Below are 27,078 nucleotides of genomic sequence, written 5' to 3' on the forward strand. Positions count from 1 at the left end.
CCTGTTAAAAGGGGAGAGAGACTGAAGACTTTCTTTTTATCTGGTACATGGTGTTTATTTTTGCCTCCTGCACAATAGGAGAATGGAAAATAGGAGGTAAATTTTCTAAATCATATTATTTTTGTGCCCATCATTTTATGAGTTACAATTCCCTGTATTTAGACAATATTTAATCAGCTTTTTACCTGTTTTGCAAAGATCCAGTTTTGTAAACTGTAAAACCAAACCATATAGAATTCATATATGCATGGTTATAATTTACAGAGCATCTGAGTCTCAGGGTAGCAATCTGAACATAAAAAAACTTTTATCTGAATAAAACTTCTTGTCAGATCTGATTAGATTGTCATAACATGTCTGATGAAGAGCTTGTACTAGGACTAGAAGTGTCAGCTCTGCCATTTTCTTGTTGCTCGCTTGTGCTGCCATTACCAGATTATCTGCAGTTTCTTTGCAGGAATCTTTTTAAATCACTTGCCTATTTTGTGAGGGGTAGTTTAGTAAAAACTAGATAATACAATTCATAAATCCACTTAACCAGGCACACATAAACTGCAATACATTACCATAAACTGAAAGTGAACAAATGAGTGATGATGCCACTGTCAAACCCTCCACATTGTGGAACACTAACTTCCCTCAGGCACCTCGCAGACCCTATGTGACCGACTTACATATGGACCAAATGAGGGTGCTAGCATCAATCCATATATTAAATATTAGTAAAGCTTTCTTATTTTTTCAGATTAAAAAAAATATAAACAGAAGTTCTCATAATTTCTTCATGTACCCCAATGGATTGTCTTGCATACAGGCAGGGGTGTGCACACCCCACTTTGGACACCACTGCTCTGGAGTACCAGGGCTTTTTTTTACCTATGAGCAAAGCTACATATGCAAGAACATCTCAAGATGCTCTGATTGTTCCTAAATCATGAGCATATATAGCTTGCTGAAGTAATGCACTTTACAATGCTTTGGAGAATCTTAATCTAAAAAAAAAAACAGTCTACACACAAACTTCTAATCCTGGTCTAGCAGAAACTATTATTTCTCCAAGACATTAGTTAGCATAATACCAGACTGAAATTAACTAAAAAGCAGAGACAAAGATTAAACACCACAGTCAATTAATTATTAAATTACTTCAGCATTGTCCAGTTTACCAAGTAAGGCTGCCCAGTGAAGGGGAGTTCGAAACAGGTTGTCATAGGATGTCACATTGCAGCCTTCGTAGGAGGTCAGCACATCAACAACTGCTACATTCCCATCAGCAACAGCAAAATGAAGGGGAGTTCGTCCTTCATAGTCTTGCCAGTTAAGCAGAGATTCTGTAGGTGCAGCTTCCTTTAAAAAATTTTTAAAAATATTTAAATTGAAAAGAAAAATTATATACTTTTTCCAGATATTGTTTTCATTCTTATAATGAGATAAACTGACCTTGTTCAGTAGGAAATAGCTCTACAACCAAATCTTTTATTACAGTATAGGCTATTTTCAAGTATTTCTTACGGAGTTTTTTTATACTCACTTAATTATTGTACAAGGCCTGACTTTTGGTACCTGTCCTGTAGTTTTACCAGTCTGTTGTGGAAGTGGCTCCTTACACAGATCTTTAAAAGACTAACTCAGGCTCTTGTGAAAATAACTGGATCTTCTTACCTGATTTTCTAAGTTGAACACAACATATATATCTTCATATTTTTCTCGTAGGACACTCCCCTTTTTGTACAATTTAATCTTATGGCTTTCATTATAATACTTTTCTAGCATGACTATCAGAGTATTTCTAAATGAGATGCCATGGTCTCTACCTGACAGGATAGAAGTAAGTTAGAGAGTACTTCTAACAGAATCATAGAATCATAGAATTGTTAAGGTTGGAAAAAACCCTTATGATCATCGAGTCCAACCGCTAACCTATCACTGCCAAGTCCACCACTAAACCATATCCTCAAGCACCACGTCTGCCGTTCTTTTAAATACTCCAGGGATGGAGACTCAACCACCTCTCTGGGCAGCCTGTTCCAATGCCTGACAACTCTTTTGGTGAAGAAGTTTTTCCTAATATCCAAACTAAACTTCCCTGATGCAGCTTGAAGCCATTTCCTCTCCTGTTACTAGGGAGAAGAGACCGACCCCGCCTCGCTACAACCTCCTTTCAGGTAGTTGTAGAGAGCAAGAAGGTCTCCCCTCAGCCTCCTCTTCTCCACACTAAACAACCCCAGTTCCCTCAACCTCTCCTCATAAGACTTGCTCTCCAGACCCTTCCCCAGCTTCATTGCCCTTCTCTGGACACGCTCCAGCAACTCAATGTCCTTCTTGCACTGAGGGGCCCAAAACTGCACACAGTACTCGAGGTGCGGCCTCACCAGTGCCGAGTACAGGGGCACGATCACCTCCCTGTTCCTGCTGGCCACACTATTCCTGATACAAGCCAGGATGCTGTTGGCCTTCTTGGCCCCCTGGGCACACTGCTGGCTCATGTTCAGTGGCTGCCAACCAACACCCCCAGGTCCTTCTCCACCGGGCAGCTCTCCAGCCACTCTTCCCCAAGCCTGTAGCGTTGCATGGGGTTGTTGTGACCCAAGTGCAGGACCCGGCTCTTGGCCTTGTTGAATCTCATGCTGTTGGCTCCGGTCCATCAATCCAGCCTGTCCAGGTCCCTCTGCAGAGCCTTCCTATCCTCCAGCAGATCAACACTCCTGCCCAGCTTGGTGTCATCTGCAAACTTACTGAGGGTCCACTCAGTTCCCTCATCCAGCATCTACTTGTAATAGGCTTAATTTTGAATTAAAAAAAATCTTTTCAAGTATTGTGATTAGTCATTTGATCACATAACATAGGCATTAATAGATTTAACTTGACTTCTAATCACATTTTCTTAAAAAACAAGCTAAATTACTTTCGTATAAGGCTCCTAGCTATATAGTTTCGTATTATGGTAATTTTCTCTCTCATCAACTTTTTTCTAGACAGGTTCCTCTTCATGACTTCCTTTCTCAGGCAAAAGAACGGAACAGGTACAAATGAATGTCATCTTAGCATTGCAGAGATCTCCAAATGGCAAATATCATAAAGGCCCATGAAATACCAACTTTAAACTTCACTTTCTTGAAAAAAAGAGATATCTCTAAAGAAAATGGCAAATAATGGAACAATGGAAACTCAGGATGCAGACACCAAACATCTACAGCAGAAACAGAACGTCAAAACAAGGGCTTAAATAAACTATAGGGCGTAAGTCTGCTGTTCTATCTCCAACGATTCAGAACAATTCACTGAAGTCATGGGAACTTGTGGAAAAGAAGAAAGGAATGTAGCCCTGAGATTTTTAACTTCCAGCACCTCAGGTGGATTTTAACCCATGATAACTGAGAAAACCAATCCTTCTCAAACTACAGAGCCATACTATGTCTTAACACACACTTATGAAGGAGGAGGGAGAGATTGTGATGAGTGCAGCTGGTTAACAGTTAAGGCAAGTTCCTGATCCCCTTCTCACTAAACTAATTGCATTTTTCCTGTTGACTTCACTAGGTACACATATTGGCCATAACCTATTTGCCACCTCTATCTGCATTGTTTGAAATGCTGTAACTATTACATAGGAAATGAACGTCTAACATTGAGAATTATAAATCAAGGACCAGAAAGTCAGGAAATTCCAGAGCTATGGTTTCTATCCAAATATTAATTGACCAAGGTTGTACATTCTATATGTCCTATTTAATAGATCAAAATAGATATTTTATTAGAAAAAAATACATTTAGAGTTATATTTAACCATATTTCCTATGTGCAATCTGGCTAAATTAATACTGCAGTAGAAACCTCAACTCTGCAATACCTTGATTCTTTGTTTCTTACTGTCTTACTTTCTAACACTGTCAACTTAAACCTCCTAATATTTGATTATTATAAGTTTTCTAAAGTTACACATGTATATACTTTGTATACTGCATGTAAATGCTCTTTAGTTGCCTGTCTTACATATAAAGAAACTGCACTAGAGTTTTAGACGTCAGTAGTGTTAGCCATGTTTTGCTTGAGAAAAAATTAACATACTTGAAACATACTGTAGTTCCTGACTATATCTAGCCACTAGGACAATAACAGATAATCTATTAAAAACATTAAAAATTAATAAATGTGAATCTCAACTAAAAAATGCAAAAGTTAATATTGTTACATGCACAAACCACAATAATCAAAGCATGAATAACAATTCTTTAATAAGCATTCAAAAGTATTTATCTGAGCCATTACAGTGAAAAGTGAAGTTTTATGTTCTTCCTTAGCTTTAATAATTCTCAAAGGAAAGCTAACTGATAATATGCATACTTTCTGTCTATTCAAAGAGCTCAGCAGGGGGAGTAGAGACAAAAATTCAGAAGTGATCTTTATGAGAACCACTTTTAAGAATGACTAAAAATGAATTATGATATGCACAGAAGCTATTAGTGATATTCTAACTCCACCAGAGGACCAAAATGGACAAACAAGAAAATAAATGCTTCTTCACTTTACCTATAATTTATTGATGTAATCTGGAAAGCTAATTTTCAAGCCTTCTAAAAGCACAACAACATATTAAATAAATGACTCCTAAAACTCCTGGCTCGAAGTCACTGATGTTCCCCAGAACATATCCCCACAGTCAAAATTGTTACTTTTGCAATATGGTAAAGAATCTTTAAATGACAAAGTCACTATTTATTTTCTAGTCTAAAAGTACTCATGTGTTTTGAAATTTGTGGCCACTTAAACTAAAATTTTCTAGGCCTCTTTCTGCCTACATTCAAGAGTATAATTTCTTTGGATTTTAAGTGGTTTTGGTGTAAAACTAGCTATAATTAAACTGTCATATTATATTAATATTTTAAGCACAACACACTGAAGAAATAGAAGCTACGCGTTTTTCTGCGGCAATTAGAACAATGGGATTGTAGGCAATAATGGAAAGCGTTGTATAAATAAATGTCATGTCTCTTACCATGAAGAATAAATAAAGAGAAGAGATACAAAATAGACAGAGAGTACTAAGCAGTTGCTTCCATCATATTAATGGACACTTATTCTGTTCTTTTCTCCTTAAATCTTCCCAACGTTTTTCATGTAACCAAGCACTGCTGAATCTGGAAAGGTGGAAAAGGAAGTTGACCATGAGAGGATCCCCAGATTATAGTTTCTCTCTACTTCACATATTTACTTTCTAAATATGTCATGAGTTCTGTTTTTGCTGTTATTTCATGGGTTTCAATATTAGATATAACCAATTCGTGCATAACTGTCTCCCCTGTAAACCCAGCCTACTTCTTCAGCATTCAGTTGAGCTCTTTTCATTATTGTTTATTTTGACAAGCCCAATGGGCTAAGTACTAAATGAACATCAAACAGAAAGAAGACCGTTAATGTTATGAATTTATAAACGGGAGACAACAAATGGGCACATCCAGATGGCAGACCACAGAAAAACAAGATGGTATTTTTCAGTGTCATAGGCTGTGGTCTCAATAAAACCAGCAGCTTAATTTCAGTTAAGTTTTTGTAAAGCAGCACTCAAGAATTCTGAGTCGGACACTAGAGAAAAATAATTTTCTGGGGAATTCTTCTCGAGTGTTAAATATAACATGAGAGAAACAGCAGCAGCAGTGTCAACTTAGTCAGCAGGCAACAAAGGCTGCCAGTGCAGATTGACCAGTGGTAGATGTCAATATCTGACTGCTATCTGAGCAATGGCACATAGCTTACAGCTTATAGTGCTCTGTCATGAAAGCAAAGGCAAATGGTTTGTGCTGGATGTGATTAAAAAAATGGAGAGGCAACAATGACACAGAGTCACAGGCCTTCTGCATTGCTCTCACTACAAGACAATATCCTCTGAACTTAGAAACGCAATTATGTAAGTTAAGACACAAGATGACAGAAATTTTAACTGTATGGGTACATACATTAGAAATATCATGCAGAAAGAATGTGAAAAACTGTGAAGTTAAGCTGGATGTGAAGACCTAGAGGAGAATGAGAATCAAAGGTGATGTTTGGGCAATAGATCTGGAACTGGGTAATATGGCAAAAAGTAGCTAAGAAAGGAGAGGAAGATTGTGAGCTCTGCTAGGTAGATATATATCAAGACAAGTAAGAAAAACACTTCAGTTTGGAGAGAAGACAAGATCTTACTAAAGGATCAAACTCAGTGGCACCACTGGCAACAAAAGAAGGTATTTTATACTCAACAATAGATTCAATCAACAGATGGATTCCCTAGTAACAATGTTTCTGTATCATCAGCTTTTAGAGCATATTCTGTAAGCTCAATTGCTTGTTCACTTAAAATTGTTACCATCTTACTCCATCAATAAGCAAATATAAGTATTTGGAATATAAACAATTTAACTGATGCATGACAAAGCCTAGATGGAATCAAGAGTACACTCTTTCAACTGTCAGAGTATAAGAAAAGAACCAAAAAACCTGGACCTGATCATGATTCTGTACTACCTAAAAAGAATCTTCGAGAACACCTTCAGTAAGAAGACAGGTATTTTTGACCTTTTGCAGTGCACCTGGCTTGGATGGAGTTAATTTTCCTCGCAGCAGCAGGTATGGTGCTGGGCTTTGTGTTTGTGATTAAAACTGTTGATAATACATCCATGTTTTGGCTGTTACTGAATAGTGCTTGCACAGCATCAAGGATTTCTCTTCTTCATGCCCTGTCCTGTCCTGCTCCCCTGCTCCCCCAGATGAGTGGGCTGGGAGTAGGCAAGAGACTGGGAGGGGACACAGAGGGGACAGCTGACCTGAATTGACCCAAGCAATATTCCATACCACATAACATCATGCTCAGCAAAAAAAGCTCAGGGAAAGGAGGAGGCAAGGGGGATGCTCATGGCTACACCAATTGTCTTCCCAAGCAACCGCTGAGCACGCTGAAGCTCTTTTTCCACTTTCTTGGGAGTGGCTAACATCTGCCTGCTGATGGGAAGTAGTGAATAAATTCCTTTTTTTACATGCAGCTGTTGCTTTCCATACTAAACTGTCCTTATCTTAATCCATGAGTCTTCTTGCCTTCCTTCTATTTTCTCCCAGCCTTGCAAGAGGGGAGTGAGTGAATGTTACACACTTGGCTGGGGCCAACCCACCACAACTTTTAAAAACATTTACCTTGACTATCTAACATTTGAAAAAGTCTGTATTTGGATACAGCAATCCTCACCTACTTTCTAGCAAATTTATTTCTCTAGTGCGGCAGAAAAGTAGATGGTATATAAAAACTAAAAGTTTGTGACGAAATTTTGTTTGTGACAAACTATTTCACAACTAAGTCCAAATCACAAATATCCTGAATAAACAGAAGTAATACAGAAATAACACAGAATTTAACATTGGAAACTTCTCAGAAACTATTTTTGCAGTAAAAAAAAAAAAGTATCAGTAACTGTAAGATTATCAATATGATTTGGAGAAAAGCAAAGCAAATTTTTATATGCCACAAGTAAGTTCTCAACTTGCAAGCTAATAAGGCAAACAGACATTGTAGTTCGCTTACAATCAATCTGTGTCTAGTTCTGAAAAATATTTGAAAGAAAGATATAAATTGTTGTAATACGAGAGAAAAATTCAACTGACACTTCTGTATCTTTCCATGATAGTGAAGTTCAGAGGTTTCCACAGAATAAAAATCAAGGTAAAAATCAAGCTGAGCACACGATTTCATTGTACTAATTTTAACTGTCTGCGCAGAAAATTAAACTGAACTACTGCAGAAAGAGAAAATGTGCCATCAAGAAAAAATTATTAAATCCATACACAAAAATATTTGGAACGTCTCTCAATAAACTGATCATGGGCTTACAGATAATTGATCAAATATTTCCCAGAATTCTGACTCAAAAGACCAAATTGAATTAGACTCCTCAGTACAGTTAACTAGAAATAAACTTTCAAATAATGAAGACACAACAAAGAAATCAGTCTGCAAGATGCAACTGAGATGAGCAATATGACTGGACATTTTAACTAGGAGAACTTGCAATCCCTTCCTCCCTCCGTCACCCCTCAAAGGAATAGTTATACACATCAAACTAATTAAGAGAATATATATAGTTCAAGAGTTAGAGCAAAGATATTCACCCACAGAACTCAGAAGAAACCCCTTTAAAAGGAACAAAAATATTTTAAGATGATTTCTTACAAAATTCTGGATATTAGGAAAAGCAAATGAGTTCATTCTCAGAGAGTCAGTGGACTAAAATGAAAGATTTCAAGAGAATAAAGAATATTTCTACCAGAGTAAAGCAATAAATATAAAGTGTTATATACATAACAGACTTTCTTACCAGAATACATTTCACTGTGTGAATTGCACTAGGGTCCTTGTTGTTAGCTGCCCAGTGAAGTGGGATTTTTCCTTCAATATCAGGAATTCCAATATTTGAATCATGTTTTATGAGAAGTTTCACATGCTCTGGGTTATTGTAGTAGGCACTCCAATGCAATGCAGTTTGCTGGAACACAATATTCACAAGTTTTACAAACATTTTGAAAAATGAATGTAAGATGAAAAAGAAAGTCGGTTAGAACCTGAAATATGATTTTACTATATTTTCACAGAATGAAAGAAATCACTTAGTCCAACTGCTTTGCTCAAAGCAGGGTCAACTACAACAGGTTGATCAGGTCACTGTCCAGTCAGATTTTTAGTTATCTCCACAGATAAAGACTCCACAACCTCTGTTCCAGAGTTTGACCTCTCTCATAGTAAAAAAAAATTTTCTCAGGTTTAAGCAGAATTTAATATATTTCAACTTGTGGCCCTTGTATCTTGTCTGTTCACTGGAGACCATTCAGAACAGCCTGGCTCCATCTTCTTTACTGCCTCCCATCAGATATTTATACACATTGGTGAAATCACCCCTGAACTGTGTCTTCTTCAGGCTAAACGTTCACAGGTCTCTCAGCCTCTCCTTGATGTCAGATGCTCCAATCTTTTAAATCATCTTTATGGCTCTCCACTGGACTCACTCCAGCATGTCTATGCCCTTACTGTACTGGAGAACTCTGAAGGAGACACGGCATTCCATTTGTGCTGCCACCAGTGCTGAGCAGAGGGGAGGGACCATAGGTTAAATCAGCTTTAAAGAATGGGTAAATGAGCGATCTTTTGTTACAGTTCAGTAAAGAGGACTGGCAGAAAACAGAGCACATGTACCTAGAGTTGGAGACAACTCAAAATCAGTGTAAAACAGGCCTTAAGCAAAACTGAACAAAAGGCCCATCTGTCTGAGTAGCAGATAGTCACAATCTTTGCTACTGAGGTCTGAATTAGGTCTAAGCTACACCATCTTACATGAGACTCACATTCCCTTTTGCTTGGAATGTAAGTATTTCTGGTAGGAGATTAGTTGCTTCAGACAAGGATTTCTTGGACTGTGGCAGGAGAATACTGTCCATGCTACTTAGCCAGCCACCAGGGCAATGCCATCGGGTGCAGCAATTTCAGACCTGGAGAAAATATCTGAGCTTGGTATTAAGCAATCATGTCCAACTTAGAATGATCACCTGAAGCAGGCCTCAGCAGCAGAGCTGCACTATAGAACAAATGCAGTAGTCAGTTTGGTCCCTCTTAGACCTGGAAATCTCTTGGAGTAACACAAATTCATGAGAAGCATGTAACAAGATTACTGTCCACTACAGGAAGACAGCACTGAATACTGATGCTGGGCTTGGATCCATCCTGAGCAAAGGTTTTGACTTACTGCACTGTCCTTGATCACTCAGAACTCTGAGGTTGAATCTAATTACTGAATCTAATGCCCACTGACCCATGGCAGTCCAGTCAAAAGGACATCAAAAGGCAATCCATGTTACTATTGCCAATTCCTGACTGCCAGTGGTTTTTTTACAAGCATTATGGATGTTCATAATTACATAAGCAAACCAATGTGTGGGGCTTTTCTAAACACCAAAATGTTGGTATATTAACAAGTATTTTATTTATCAAGCAGATCTCTCCCAACTGCCAAGTAGCAGAGGGCTGTAAGATACAGAATGAATTTTATTTCCCCATCTTGCTCCCCCCCTCACTACTGCAAAACATAACATGGCACTTTGATTTGAAAACTGAGAGAAATAACTGCTGTGGGACATTTGTATATAAGCCTGAGATACCCTGGATTAACATCCTTGAACAGTGAGATAGAATGGACGAGTTCATTTTCATACCCTTAACGTCTCTGAAAAGGAGGAAGGCAAAAAGGAGACCTCTTTTTGTGTTTGTTGCTTTAAGCTATTAGTTTAGTAGAATCATAGAATCATTAATGTTGGAAAAGACCTCTAGGATCACCAAGTCCAACCATCAACTCAACACTTCCATGTCTCCTAAACCATGCCCTGAAGTGCCACATCTACACGTCTTTTAAATACCTCCAGGGATGGTGACTCTACCACCTCCCTGGGCGCCTGTTCCAATGCCTGACCACCCCTTCAGTAAACGTATATCAAATCTAAACCTCCCCTGATGCAGCTTGAAGCCATTTCCTCTTGTTCTATCACTAGTAACGTGGGAGAAGAGACCTAACATCCACCTCACTACAACCTCCTTTCAGGTAGCTGTAGAGAGCGATAAGGTCTCCCCTCAGCCTCCTCTTCTCCACACTAAACAACCCCAGTTCCCTCAACCTCTCCTCAAAAGACCTGCTCTCCAGATCCTTCATCAGCTTTGTTGCCCTTCTCTGGACATGCTCTAGCACCCCAATACCTTTCTTGCACTGAGGGGCCCAAAACTGAACACAATAGATAGCACAACCTTTTTGTCTACTTGGTAGTTCACTGAAAAAGAGCTCATTCTAAGACATAACTGGAGGGACTGCAAGGAAAGGTCTGGTAACTGACACCACATACAACATACAGCCTAGCACCATAAAGCATCTTCAAATCATCACAGTCTGTCAGGATTTGTACTGAAAAAACCTCTAGCAGTAGAAATTTGTAATAAGTTAACAAATTATATTTCTTAAGTGAAGCTGGCCGGTATCCCTAGAAACTGACAGGTACAATGAAAGCAAAAGCTTTTTATTACCAGGAGACCAATGCAGCCTTGGTTTACTGGCTTCTCTCACCGACAACCTGCTTTTCAGTCAGCTGCCTATGTGGAAGTAGATGTAAAAGACAGTTGTTCCCTCTCATGTTCAGAAATTATATTTGACAATCTTGATGCGCACAGTTGCCGTACAGGAAACGAATAAGCTATGTGCCCAACAGGGTCAGACGTGTTGTACTCTTTCCCTGAGACCACCTTTCATCAACCTGAATTCCGTCTTTGCTACTGTGGCTACTCATGACACTAACTGGAATAAAAGTGCTCTACATTTTGTGGGAAAACTGGCAATGCTTTAATACTGCCTTGGAAATCTGCTAAACAACAGGCAAGGTTCCTAAAAGGTTTTGGCTCGTTTCCATATACCTTTGTTAATTCACTAACGTGGTCAGGAAGTCAGCATGACCTCTCCAGAATGACTGCTGTAATTATAGCCAGGGTTTCCATGATACATGTTAGAATATCCTGGAAAGCAAACAGCTGATTGCTAGGGCACTGGCTGGTTAAACTCCATTGTCCAGAGGGGACAGAAGATTCATTTGTTGGAAACCGGGCTTGCAGCTGTCTTATCCTGCTTCCTAGATGATAAAATCAGGTAAGGATGTCTGAGTTTAAGCATTTACCTCACCAGAAAGCCCAGTCCCCTCCTCTTGCTATATCATCTTGTGGTAGAATGAAAACCCAGTACATGAGATATGGAATGATGATTTCCACAAAGACCAGCATTGCCAAGCTGGTGTATTGGTTATCAGTTCATCCAAATACACTTGATCAGGACACTCACATTTGAATCAGTGGTAGATTACTGCCTGCTGGGGCGAGTTTTTGCACCAGTTCCAAGATCACTCACAAATTGTAAGAGTGAGCCCTTCCTGGTCAATGCTGGATAAGCCTCCATCATCAGTAACAGTTCCAGTTGTATCTAATACCATGCCTACCTTGCCAATGGCAGTTACATAATTGCTTTTTGGTCTTTCTTTTGCTATCTATACTCAGTGTCTCACTTCCTGTTACTATATCCTTGCAGAAAAAATTGGGCTTAGGCAACATTCATATCTCTGGGTTCTTTGAAAGAAGTCTCAGATTTCAGGACACACAAACTGCTCAAGCACATGAAATTTAAACCAGATATTCCCAGACTAACAGGTCTGCAATAATTACTAGAAATCTGTCTACTAAAGGCAATGTGATCATCTCCCAAACAGAACATGCATCAAGCATGCCAATGAGAGGGATGAATCTGTTCTGTTCAAAACGTATGTGGAACACAAGAAATCCTTCACCTAGAATGTCTGTCAGGACCGTGTGAAAGTCCTACTTCTCCTCATACCTCCTCATATCAATGCTAATGGAGGCAAATATTTCACATCAGATTTAAATCAAGCATTGCTAACCTCTAAAACTTAATAAGCACACTAATCTGAGCACCGCAAAAAAAACACACAGTTACTATATGCTAAATAATTATTCCTTCTTTTAAAATGGGTTAGTATGCTATTACTGTGGACTGTGGAAGTACCTCTCTTTAAGAAGTGTAATAGTAAATGAGTTGTTTTAAGAACTGCACCACTTTCCTTCTAAGATCCGTCATCACTTCTGGCTGGTTATTTTAATGATAGTCCTTTTAACAACCATCAGTAGATTATTTCCTGAGGCTCTTAGAAGTCAGTGTACTTCTGAAGCAGGCTGGTAATTTTATTGATGTGGTAGAGTATGACTTGACTTTGCAAAGGGACATGTGACAACTCATGACAATACATACACTATATGATATACCTGGAAAGTCACCTAGAGATTTCCTGGCCTTTCAAGCAACGGTTGTCACTACAGATGCAGAAAATTAGTCTGAAGGACTTTATTCTAGGAAGGCAGTAATGTAAAGCTCTAAAGATGTTAAGATTACATTTTCTCCCGAGTAAGTCTGCAGTTTCACAAAACAAATGTCAAAGTGATGAACTGGTGCTTTGCTTCAAATGAAAGTCTCATGCCAGAATGTCAATCAACTTCATCATCACATCCCTCTCACTAAACGATGCATTCATGGAAGCAACAGTACATGTGCATTGATAGCAGACCTTCTGCTGCCAATAGGTCCATTTTATGATAACAATAACAATAATAAAAAGACACCTTGATATTTTTTATTGTCCCTGTAGGAAAATCTTCTTGACAAATGGCATCATATTCTATTCCAGGCTAAAAAGTCATGTATGACTAGGAGACCCTAAAAATTGTCAATTTTTACTTACAGAGATACAGAAGAAAGGACAGTCGACCAGATAGATTTAATTTCTGGATATCTTTACCCTTAGACCATCTTTGTGGATGGAAGTGAAGGAGTGGAAATGAAGGAGTAAAACTGAGCCAGGAAAAAAGGGGTGGTAGTGGTGGCTTGAAGGTGGTGTTCTAATTTTTGTCTCTGTTTCTCACTGTACAAAACTATTTTAACTGGCAACAAATGGAACTAATTTTCTTTAAGTCAAGTCTGTTTTGCCTGTGACAGTAACTAGTAATCAACCTTCCTGCCTTTATCTCAATCCATTAGCTTTTTTGACCTATTTTCTCCACCTATCCTGTTGAAGGGGGGGAGAGAGAGCGGCTGGGTGGGCATTTGACTGCTTTCCAAAGCTAACCCACCACACATTTCTAAAGATAGCACGTATGGACAGTTGTGTCAATATCACCAGCATTTTAGTGGCCCCAGCTCAGGAGGGATGTCGGCCAACAGCAAACCTGCCCTGCATTCAGCTCAGCACCAGAGGAATTTCCTTTTTTTTTTTTTTTTTTAAACTTACCTTTGGTATTGACAAATACTATGAATGACTTTTGCACAAAGTTTGCTTGTGACTCAGCAAAGTGATTCTAAATGTAGGGTTCTTCCAAGGAAGAAAAGCAAGATAAGCACATGCTATCCAGACTCTAACAAAGATCACAATGTTACAGAACGACTTAGACCTTAAAACCAGTGGCTTTTGAATCCTCTATTATTCTATGTACTCTCTACAAGAATGTCAATGAACTCATTGCAATGAACTTTTACATCATCATTGTCAGGAAAATGTTAGAACGATCACCTTTAGAAATACTAATACCAGCATTAGCCACTATTTTGAAGAATCAGAAAAAGTTTGTTGTGACTGAAATAATTTTTCACACACAACTGTTTGATGTAACACCAATCTCTAACACTGCTACAAGCATTGACTTAAAATAAGCAGTATTTTTACCTTGTTTCTGTCCTGGGTATCCACTTCTCCAGGTGCCATATGTTTTAGCAATAAAGCTAAACATTTTGGGCTTTTATGACGTGTAGTTAAATGTAATGGTGTCATATCCTCTAAGTCCTTCTGCATCCAATTCCCTCTACGAGCCAGTAAAAGTTTCATGAAGCGGTAATTTCCCTGGGTAAAGAAAAATATCAAAAATTTATTCCAGTTTACCAAACCAAATGATGATACTGTTTAGATATATTTACTTTTGTATTACAATACCTAGTGCCTAAAAAACCACACCAAAACAGCTCTAATCTTTGGAAACATCTAATGAAGATTTTTTGTTTAAAAAACATTAACTTCATTTTTAAGTCTATTTTGCTACTTGGTATTAGATACATATCTTCCATTAGCAGAATGTGTAGGACAGGGTTCAGTAATACTGAAAATTCTGCAATACTGTCAGTTTCTTGACAGTTTAACCTCAATAAACATCACATAAAAACTGAAATAAGACCATTACATGCTCATTTTTAGCAAGGTAGACAGTTATCAGATGAGGAATAAAACTGAACATGAAGAAAGATTAAAATTTTCAAAATGAAAGTAAGACTCAGAATTGTGAATCACTTTGTCAGCAGAATGATAGGGTGCAGATGGGCCAAAGGATTCCTAAGGCCCTCACAGAATCCAGTGCCAGGGCATAAAAATATTCTAGGGAATGATTCAGAAAGATAAACTATATGGAAAAGTGATTGTTTCTTATGTTTTTATATTGGGAACTGTATATGAGTTTTGGTCTACTGTATGCATGATAAATGGATGGGACAGCTAGTGTTGCAACATATTTAAAATACTTAACACTCTGGACTTACTAGGTTTTCAAAAGAAACAACGTAGAAATTCTCCTGTGACTAATAACTGAGGGTGGATCCCAAAGAAAAAGCTCCAGTTTTATTTCTCAAATCATTGAAGAAGCCAGTCAAAAATCAGAGATATAATCATGAAATCATGAAGAAACTGTAGTGATTTAAGGTATAGCCAGCCTTGACTTGCTAGTGCCCCTTGCTTGGAGGTTGTTCTTCTCTATAACAGAGATGTGATGTGGAAGCATCAAAACGTCACATGTAACTTCAACACAGTCTGCTGGGTTTTTCAAAACATCTTCAGCAGTTAAGTTTCAGTCAAGAACCAGTAACAGCTGGAGTAATAACTCATTAAAGCAAAACATCTGGATCTAACTTGTGTGATCATGTTTTAAACATCCCTATTCTTTCCCCACACTTTCAACCTTGCCTAAAGTGAAAGGAGTGTGCTATCTCCCAGTTTTGCTCACCGGCTCCCAGTGTTTCCCAATATATAAGGTTTTGCCATATAGACAGTTTAAGACATTTTACACACAGTTTAAGGAGAAGTATCAATTACCTATAAATATAATTAAAATAGAAAGCTCAGAAAAGAAGAGAAATTGTACAAATTCCCCCCACTCAGGGGAAAGCTGCAACATCTGATGTAGCTTTATTAGACAATGTACACAGGAAAGGTGACACTCAAATCAATAGAAGTCATGTCTTTGGATTCTTCTGCTTATGGAACTACCTGCAAATTAACATATTTCAGTCTGCTACAATTCTTTTATAAATAAATGTTAACTTAGTCCCTTTAGGCTGTCTTTGGAAAAACAATGGAAAAAAGATAACCATGTAGACAAGTGCAAGCAGTGCTAATGAATAGGGGCACTTCTGTATATCGTAAGACTCAGAACTATGAATCCGTTTGTCAGCAGAATTGTAGGGTAGAGATGGGCCAAAGGATTCCAGAGGCCTGCACAGTATCCAGTGCCAGGGCATAAAAATATTCTAGTTTCCTTTTTCATGGCAACCATAAACACTGGAAGGGCAGATTTTATGTATATTAGTGTTCTGCTCTTTGTCTAATAAAAATGGAAGAGCTGAGCTTTATGTGGGCAGAATGGATTTCACCAAGAATGCCTAAAATAAATGAATGTGGGTTTTTTTCCCCTGCTACACTATTCTATTTTAAAATGCAAAAACAGGGAAAGCAAATCATGAATAAGCTCACACAAAGTAACCTCTTCCTGCTTCTACAGTTTATTGTCATCGGTCCTTGCTCTTCAATAAAAGCATGCAGGAAAAGTCTGCCAAAAACCTTACCATAAACCTGCCTGATAATGCAAACTTCTCTTGCCAGAGACAGCATGGCTACTGTACTCTTCAACGGCATCACAGCAAGTAGTGACTGACTAATTCTCTTTCTTCTGCTGGGTGTCAGGGAAAGCATAACCTTAGGATTTGGTTCCTTTAATATACAGACACGCATCAAGGCATACACTGAAGTACAGAAGCAGAACAGCATAAAGTCTGCACAACTACTAATTAATCCATACAGAACAGACTCAAAATGAATTAATGATAAATTTGGAATGAGTTAGGGATGAAAAAACTCCTCATTATTGCCATTATATTTTGCAGGTAAATATATAACGAATTTGCAAAACTCATTAAACAAGAAAAAAAAACTAGCAAAAAATCACAATGTATCTTGATGTGGCTGGGAATTAGACTGGGGGAAGACAACATTAAATAACTTGAGAGAATATCAGTCTTGGAAGAAATATAGCTGCTTTTCTCCATCACAGAGGATAATACATTTGGTTTGTTTTCAGTATTTCCTGCTCAATGTGCATGCATACACATGAAAGAAAAAAACCTGATTTTCTCTTGTTGATGAATGCATATTGGAAGATTTACAAGTATATTGTGCTTTTTGAATTAATTCAGCTGAAGAGTCAAAGTTAAAATACTACATAAAACTAAGGAAACATGCATTTTTATTATTAGAATTTCTTTCCCTATACTGTATTTTATTTTTGCTCTTATACATTTTTCCACCAATTACTACTATATCATCCTGGTGCATGCTTAGCTACCAACAAATTCCTCTTTAGGAAATGAATCTGTAATAAATCCCCTCATTCTGGAACACAAAAGATTCTGTTTCTTCCAAATGATTTAATTTTTTTTTTAAACCACCACCTCGGAAAACACCTGTACTGAAATTACCTATTAGTAATGATCTTTTTCATGCTCTTTCTTCTGACTTTTCTTTAGTAATATCATGAATGTTGCTGTGTTCCTTTTACTTGTTAGAAAATAATACCATCCCTATTAACGACAAAGGAAAAATTCTCCACCTTCAATTACTGTTCAAGTTTGTAAATATGCAATGTATCAACATGTCTTGAAGACAGATTTAATTTAGGTCTTACTAAGTGGAGGGGGAAAAAGGTATGCTTAATCTGAAATGCGTTACTAGCTGAATTTCTTCATGTTATACACAAGAATTCTATAAAAAAGTCTTTAAGCTTGCTAGTTTCTACTTATATAAAATGCACTTGCTTGACCTAAAGATTCCTGGGCAGCATGAAGCGCTTTGCGTCAGTCCATGGTCTCTTAATATTGATAGGGTCTCTAAAATGATTGTTATACTGTGAAAACATTATCAGCAAACAGGATTAAATACCAATACAGAAAACTCAGTTCCTGGTAGCCAAAATTTACTGTTTCAATGCTAATTCTTAAGATTCCTTTACATTCTATTAAAATTATTTTTAGCTAGAAGACTCAACTCTGTATGCAAACTACAGCACAGATTCAGAGAGCAGCTAACAACTGGCTTCAGCATAATCAGAGGAAATACTTCTGCTATTTCAAAATTTCAGCCACATATACATATAAATGCAACAGAGTATAACATATTTTTGGTAGACAGTTCAATAAGCAATCATTGCTCTGCCATCAAGTAATGACTTTAAAGGAAGTTCTGGATCCCAAGCTTAAACGCTATGCAGTCAGGAAACTTTCCATTCCTGAATGTTTCAATAGAGAAAACAGTGATGGGAGAAAAATCTTAGCTGTAATCAATGACTTTGCCAGAATTCAGATTATTCCTGAAACTGAAAAAGTTATCCCCAAAACTGCAAATTAGTGCAGAAAATAAACTGTCTAGTATTTTTGATGAGTCTATTGGCAGGAAGAGGTTCCAGTGGAAAACAGCCAGTAAACAATTTTCTACCTACTTTTCCAGGCCTACACAATAATGTGTTTATTTCTTCATCCATCTAAAGCAGCTTTTTCAACCTTTTCTCTCTCCCTGGCCTGTTGAAGAGGGGGAGTAAAAGAGCAGCTGGGTGGGCATCTGGCAACCAGCCAAGGTCAATCCACCCCATGTGGTCACTTAAGTGAGAGACTAAAATAAAAACAAGCTCTGTACTGATAACAGTGTTGTTATGATTGTAATCATGGATTGATACTGAAATTACCGATGGTTGTATTACCAATGCACTAAAACCATTAGCCTCACACTTCACAACACACTGCTCTATACAACCTGGTACAGTCCTGCTTTAAGTCACCCAGTCACCCTGTGCCTCTGTTTCAACCACTTCCACAGAACATGGTCCATGGTACCTTCACTCAGCAGTGGGAAGATCAGGTAAAGAACATTTATTTTTCCTTTCCTTGGATCAGTTCTCTTCTTCCCTAGCAAACTAATGGAGAACAGGAGATCTAGTATGTGACTGAACCTAACATGGGCATCTGGGTACAGGGAAAGGGAAGGATTCCAGCATCACCATGAAGCCACCCTAGCACCTAAAGCCCTCCTGGGCCAGGTTTTAGCCTTCCCCCAAACAAACAGGCAGACACAGGTACCTGCTGATCCACTGTCCAAAACAGTTCAATTGTACTGCAACATTTAGAGCAATCATATTTCTGTATTACTGTTGGGAAGGTTTTAATAATGCTACCCACCTCTACAAGCTGGCTCTGGTAATAGGTAGCACAATGTCCTGGTTTTGGCTGGGATAGTTTCCTTCCTAGTAGCTGGTATAGTCTTGTGTTTTGGATTTAGGATGAGAATAATGTTGATAACACACTGATGTTTTTGCTGTTGTTAAGTAGTACTTACACTAAGTCAAGGACTTTTCAGATTCTCGTGCTCTACTGATTGAGAAGGCTGGAGATACACAAGAAGCTGGGAGGGAGCACAGCCAGGATGGCTGACCCAAACTGGACAAAGCGATCTTCCACACCATATGCTCATCATGCTCAGTATATAAACCAGGGGAAAGCTGGCCAGGGGGAGCACTGCTTGAGGACAGGCTGGGCATCGGTCGGTTGGTGGTGAGGAATTGTTTTTCATTTGCATGACTTGTCTTTCTTGGGCTTTATTTCTCTCTTGTTATTTTCTTTTTCATTACAATTTCTTTTCTTCAATTATTAAACTGTTCTTACCTCAACCCATAAGAGTTCTCACTTTTACTCTTCCGATTCTCTCCTCCATCCCACTGGGCAGGGGGAGTGAGCAAGCAGCTGTGTGGTGCTTAGTTGCTGGCTGGGGTTAAACCACGACAGTAATTTTTGGCGCCCAGCATTGGGCACAAAGGGTTGAGATAACAACAGATCCAAGCCGGGCATGTTAAAACAGATTTGTGGTAAGTATTCATTATATTAGTTTAGTAGCCACTGGTCACAACGTTGATTCATTTGCTCTCAGAGTTGTTGTGCTTGTTCCTAGAGTTGTGTTAAGTAACACCTTACTTGCCATACGCACTCCCTGTGGTGCTGTTTATCACCACTGGGAGTTGAATTAAAGTTATCACTTTGCTGTACTGCATATTACTAGCTTATGGTATGATAACATGATCGGTCATGAGACTGTACTCAGCACTGCCATCAACCCCATTCTTTGGGAGCCATCTCTCGGAAACTATTAATAATTACACTTTTTACCTCTTCTCCTCAGAGAGCCAGTCTATGGGGGACACCTTCTTTCACCTTCCCCTTCTCCTCCAGGCTGATTACAACAGCTCTTGAGCATTTTTAATATCCTTGGGATGCTCAAACCAACACGTTCCTTTTGAATGTGTTTCAGGCCTTTTTTAAGGTTAAGCATCCATTTAAGAAAACTGCCCAGAGATCTGCCCCAAGGCTGGATAGTTATGAGAGGCAGGGTATGTGGGATGTTATGGGCAAGTAGCTAGGACAGCGGGCACCTCCAGTGTTTTGGAACTTCACCCCTGAACAAGTGCAGAATCCTGAAAAACTAGTAAAATATTTGGAAAAAAGCATGCTGTCGCCCTAGCAACTCCAGACACACACACATCAGTGCAATGTGCCGGGGCCTGGCCCATGCCTACTGAGCCCTGTTCAACACTATTCAGTACCCTCAGGGGGAAGAGAAGGCCTCTGGGTCTGATGACAAAATGACAGGCACTGTGCCTACTCCAAGCCCCGCAACAGGCACTGCAGCTGAACCGGAGAACAAACCTGTGCTGGTATCAGCCGCCCCTATACACAGAAGTAATACTGGAAACTGAAGTCAGCTTATTTAGAAAGAGATGAAGAAGCTCCTCCTAAGAGAGTGCAAGAGGAAGAAGCATACTGTCCCTTCAGCAAGGAGGTAGGCTACTCTAAAGCAGGGCCATTATGAGAACAGGAGGAGGAAGAGAAAGAATTTGCTGCTTGCGCCTGACAAAGAACTCAGTGGGAGGGTTCTTCCTCTTCCTCAGAAGAGTAGAACTCTGAGACAGTAACCACCGGATCTCTATCCCTGAGTGACCTGTGAGATGTGAAGGGACTTCAGCAATCATCCAGGCGAGCACATTGTCACCTGGCTGCTCCTATGCTGTGATAATGGGGCCAGTAGCCTGGAATTAGAGGGGGTAGGGAAGCCACGCAGCTGTGATCCCTTTCTAGGGAAGGGGACGTTGACAAAGTGATTGGAAGAGGGGCACAAGCCCTCAGCCTCTGTAAGTGACTCCTGTCCAGTGAGAAGGAAAGGTATCCCTTTAAGGAAGCTGTTACATGTCACCCAGGCAAATGGACCACCATGGAGAGAGGTATCCAGTACCTGAGGGCATTAGCTGTGCTGGAGATGATTTATGATGGCCTGGACAACAAGCAGTTATCCAAAGATCCAGATGAAGTCAAGTGCACATGACCCATGTGGTGGAAGTTTGTATGGAGCACACCAGTGTCACATGGGAACTCACTGGCAATAGTCATAGAATCATAGAATCATTAAGGTTGGAAAAGACCTCTAAGATCATCAAGTCCAACCATCAACCCAACACTACCATGTCTCCTAAACCATGCCCTGAAGTGCCACGACGACATGTTTTTTCAACACCTCCAGGGATGTTGACTCCACCACCTCTCTGGGCAGCCTGTTACTTTCTTCTTCATTAAATTTATTTATTTACTTGTTTATTTATTATATTTTAATTATGAAACTGTTCTTATCTCAACCCGTAAGTGTTCTTACTTTTACTCTCCCAATTCTCTCCCCCATCCCACTGGGTGAGATTGCTATTTATTATGCACCATCAATCAGAAAGATTTTGCAGAATCCCAAATAAAATTCTCCTGGGCACATAATGATAAATGACACCTAAGTATTTTGCATAGCGAACTTTTAAGTATTTCAGAGACAAACAAGCTTGCTTTAAAGAGTTCACCTGGGTTCTAGAAACCTTCTGCTGATGTGCAACAGAACTCTGTGAAAATGTATTTCCCTTCTCATCCCTGTATTTCTTGGTGAGTTATAACCATGTGCTTTTATGCTCTGACTAACCACTTCTCCTACCCTGTAGAGTGGATACACCTCTGAGGTTGCACTTTTCATCTTTGGATTTTAAAAACATACTACATAGGCAGATAAATACAACATCATTTTATAAAGGGAGAAACTGAGCTGTACAAGATAAGGCTAAGAGTCAGAGGAATATGCGCACCTCTCCAAGTATCAAAAGCGCATCCATAGAAAGGCTAGCATCACCTTGTCATCATTGGGTTAAAAGTGGCCAATACATATAGAAAAATTGCTTACTTCCCTATGTATTGCTGAGACCACATTTTCAAAAAGCATAAGAATTCTAATCCATGTTAAATATTTAACATAACTTGAAAGACTGATTTGTAATAATTTATAATGTAGCATACGTGAGCTGACTGTTGACTGCTACAGCACAGCTACGCTTGGTTTTCAGAATACCTACAATAGGCTTGTGAAGATTTATTTGACTGCAAGTGTTGATAGAGAATTAGGAAGAAGACAGCCCAGCATCTCTATATAACCTCCTGGTAAACATGAGAGGGGTCATTAAAAGGAATGCCAAGTTGATAAACCGTGAAGATTCTACTTTGGCTCCAATTCAAAACTACATACCTACTTTCCCAGTAATGGGAACAGACAGACCAAAAGAATATAAAACAATTTAAAAGTGATCCTTACAAAGGAGGTGGTTTTTAAGGGCTCTTCATTGCTGACAGTCATAAGCACTCAGGGCATATACTTCCAGCAGAATAGAAGGTCTTAGAAATATTTACAGATAAACCACAAATTAGAACTGAAGTTTAAAAATGACCCTCTAGGTTACTAAATCCAATCCTCCAGCACCACGGGGAGTAAAGATGTCTAATCAGATTTTTTTAATTCCTAGAGATTTCTTTTAAGTGGAATTATGGTATTTTGGATTTCCCCCCCCCCTTTTCTCCCAGTTTCGGGCTGGATTTTTTACATTTTGTTTGAGGTTTTTTTTAAGACATCACACACACACACTTCACACTTTCTACCCATGAAAGTACAGTGCAGGTTTTAAAACCTAAACAAGCATTGGTCTTTTTATCCCAATAACAAAGGATAAACCCTACATTCCCCTCAAAATATCGCCAGCTCTCTGCACTCATTCCAGTTTGAACTCATTTGTTTTGAACACATGCAAGAAGAGATTACAGAGTGTACCAAGAGGTCCCACTAAGTAGCCTACTGAATGGCAATGATACCTGCCTACTGCTACCTGTCTTATCAGGTATACCAAAAACTGCATTTCTCTCATCAGTTAAGTACATTCTCCAATCAATTAGCACATTGAAGTCCTTCTCAGTAACTTTCAAATAATAAATTCATAATACATAGAATAAATTGTTCTGCCCCTCCACCCTCACACACAGACTTGCATTTTGGACTATCATATTTCCAACCATTTCAATCACTTTCAATGTTCTCATACTTCTGGTGTCCCAGACACTCCAATCCTGCCTTTGACTGACAATAATGCCTAACCTTGTGTCACTCTGAAGTATCCCTAGAAAAAGTACTACTTGTGATTTTAAGTTTGTTAATGAAAAATATTGACTAATATTGGATTCAAGTGCAACTGTTGAGGAATTCTAATATACTCCTGATTGTACAGTTCAGATTTCAACTGTATTTGTTTTCAGTTCATTATCAAATTCTTTACCATACCTTACATTTTGTGTCCTAATTTCCCATTTAACTTGTAATTTTCCATCTAGCACTACAGTAAATATTTTTGTACGGGCCTAAAAAGGCAATCTATTGAATTTATTTCTAGAAAATCAGCTAGAAAAACACCCAGTTAGTCTTGAAGAAACTACCTCTGACAGCATAGTGCACATTTTACCCAATTTACTATTTATGTTTACATATTTATCCCTTAGAAACTATTTTTAAACTCTTGCATGCTACTGAGGTCAAACAGGCTACTTCTCTCAGCTGCTTTTCTTCCTTTCTTTGAACAGGATTCAAAAATGTTATTGCATACCCCAAATTCTGCAACATTATGATATCCAAAGAATGCTTCATTGATTAAACCTCTTTTGCACCTTGTCCCATGTTGTTTCTGTACTGTTAAGATAAGATTTATCAAAATCGGGCATTAACCACTGACCACAGTCCCTGACAGAGAGAAGTGCAGTAACTAAGCCCGGTCAGCAAGTGCACAGAAGACTGCAGGCAAGTGGTAAAGTAAAAGTCCCCACAAAAGCAGAAGCACGAAGGTCAACCTGTTTAAAGGGATGCGTTTGAAGACAACAGAGTAGGAGTAACAGTGCAGCAAGTCCACCATCCATGACAGTAGAGATTTCAGAGATCTGATAATTATACATCCCACCATAGTTTAATAATTTATTAGCTTATTAATTTTTGATTTTTGAAATATATTCATTATTAATTAAGCAGCACTTACGTAGGACATTTTAGCACAATTTTCTCAGTATTCTTTTGTGAAAAGAGAGACTATTTAACAGTCAATAACTCCTCGTCAGAGGAATATCATATATAATTCAGTTACTTTTACTCTTTCACAAACAGAACACCGCAAAATTATTACAGTTGAATTAACTGCAACGACAAAACAGGTCTGCTTTTCTAATACTACACCAGTTGTTCTATGGGCAGTGATTATACTTCTACTGTCTTTAAGTGTTATTCATGTTTTACTTTCCCTTTTTAAACTCATAAATCATATTTAAGAAAGTATAGCTGGATGCATAACAACAGCTCGAGAGCAGGAATGCAAATTGTATCATAGGTTATTACCTACAGATTCACTCACATACACTGTTCCTTTGGTTTAGATCCAGTTTGGGGCAGAATGAGAACTGGAAAGGTGCGTGGAAATTTATCATACCCAGCCACTGATGTCCTTTTCCAGAGAAACACATTCTGTCCTAAATATACTAGTTTTTATTCTAAGATAACAAAAAAGGGAAATAGATTGCTATGATTTTTTAACAGTCAGATTAGATGTTAAACCTTTTAAATCCAGGACTCCTTAAAAGTTGGAGTTAAGATTTAATCGTTGCTCATGTCTGAAACACAAAATTGTCTATACTTTTTAATAGTGACATATGAGTTTCTAAAGTCAGTATAAAGCTATACATTGACCAATAATAAATTGTATTGTACATTCAGACACTCACTGGGGTAAAATATGAACAATGTGCAAGTCATTTAGGTTTTAGCTTAAGACCCTAGCAGAATATAGCGGCCACTTTGCACCACATTAGCACGCTTTGCCAACAGATTAGCACAGATGCTACAGTGTTGAGAACAGCTCTTTGCTGTCAGATGTTTTCAAGAAGTAGTGAAACTTGAACTCCCTGATTGGTAGCTAAGCCTTTAAAAGATAAACATATCCATGAGCTTTCCCTTTAAAACAAAAATGCAACTTAATTTAACCTGCTTATGTTCACAGAGTGGAAACCACTGTCTTTGACCTACTCAGTCTTACAGAAGATAATCTTACTATATACACAAAGATACACACTTTCTTTCCAGCGAGTAGGTGCTGAAGAGAGGATGCTTCACCCCACCGATCAACTTGGTCACAAATTTTCAAAACCTGAGAATTTTAATAACTTTGGAAAGAAAAGGGGCTGTGCATGTGGTTCCTTTAGAAGTTGTTTCATCTGTTAGTATCCCTTTGAGCAGCAGCACATTCTCAGAACATCAGAAACAACTTAGAATGACATGGAGCATATGAAGGACTTTCTGTCACCAACACCTGCCAGTTTCAGTAGTTTTTCAGGGAACAAACTTAGCATTTACAAAAACAGAAGCTGTGACTATCACACTTCTAATCTGATATATATATATATACAGGAATAGAATACTGTTCCAAAAGCAAATGAAATCCATACATCAAAACGAGCATTTTCATATGCTTATATTATCAGCTGACTGCCAGAAATCTGACACGATTCTTCAGAAGAAAAGTTATTAAAACAGAGACTAGGAAGAAGATATATTAATTAAACTGCAAGTAACAATTATTTAGATTTATAAATTAACAACACTTGTGTTTTGAAAAATTATCTATGCATGATCTAGTGAAACTTCTTGATTTCTAATACACTGAAACGGAATTAATATTGCCTGGTTACAACAGCTATAACCCCTGTAAGATCTACCCTTCAAACATGTATGACTGCATTCTTCTTACACTCCTTGAATATCAGTAATTTTTTTTAACAGTTCCTAAAAGAAAAATAAAATAAAATCAATATAGCTACTCAGAACCTTAATTTCTAGTTAAAATTAGTAAAGTCACCACCAAAACAGCAGGCTGTCACTCTGGCTATCACATGCTATTTTGCTGTACAAGTTCAATACACAGGATATTAATATTTGAGCAAATAAGCTTATGACAAAGTTTATATCAATTTTGAATATGTTTAAGTGTTAATACATTTTAATGTATTTTAAATTTCAAATGCTGTATGAAGAATACGTAAAATTAGAATCCTAGACAAGCTCCCAATAACTTTTCTCCCCATCTCTGCCATAATAAATATGACTTTGATATGTAAACCATGAATAGGGAAGGAAATTCTACTACATCCATAAATCTTAACAGTTGGATCAATCATTCTTCATTAAAACATAGCAGGTGCAAAAATGTTGTCACTGTTGAATGAAAGCACACCAAAAGAGATGGTGAAGAAATCAAATTATTTCACAAATTTAAAGGTGATCATGTTCATCAATCTGATTGTGAAGTCCTACAGAACAAAGACTCTGAAGCATTTCTATTAAACTTAACAGTTGTAAGGACATCCTCAATCCTTTCAAATACTCCCCTCAACCTTTGGGATGTATGCTTCGAACACCATGCAAGAATTAGACACTGCAGATAATAATTCTTAGCTCTTTTTTGCTGCATATTGTCTATCAGCATGGTAGTCTATACTAAATAGAGTATAAACAAAGTCAGCAGAGGTAGTAGAGAAACTTATCCTTCCTGTCCTCTACGCTCCCTAACCAGCTGGCAGATGACAGTCAGAAGACTTGATTTCCACATGCATCTTCAGTTAAGCTACTGTGGAGTGAATGGAAACAACCCATCTCTGAAGAGACAAATAAAATATAATAATGTAA

At 38.2% G+C, this 27,078-nt stretch overlaps 1 protein-coding gene across 2 annotated transcripts in view; it reads right to left on the reverse strand.

The window, feature by feature from the left end:
- The window catches only part of INVS (inversin), a 111,396-nt gene that overhangs the window by 46,540 nt on the left and 37,778 nt on the right, over positions 1-27,078 (reverse strand). Inside the window, exons 4-6 of one of the 2 annotated variants that reach the window (XM_075084518.1) lie at positions 14,329-14,502; positions 8,343-8,510; positions 1,167-1,347 (exon numbers count right to left, since the gene is read on the reverse strand). In XM_075084518.1, the coding sequence (XP_074940619.1) occupies positions 1,167-1,347; positions 8,343-8,510; positions 14,329-14,502 (523 nt within the window). Of the gene's footprint in view, positions 1-1,166; positions 1,348-4,996; positions 5,111-8,342; positions 8,511-14,328; positions 14,503-27,078 lie in introns of those variants that run through there. The other variant, XM_075084519.1, reaches the window with a different exon arrangement.

Source organism: Phalacrocorax aristotelis, chromosome 2 (assembly GCF_949628215.1).
Source record: "Phalacrocorax aristotelis chromosome 2, bGulAri2.1, whole genome shotgun sequence".
Taxonomy (NCBI): domain Eukaryota; kingdom Metazoa; phylum Chordata; class Aves; order Suliformes; family Phalacrocoracidae; genus Phalacrocorax; species Phalacrocorax aristotelis.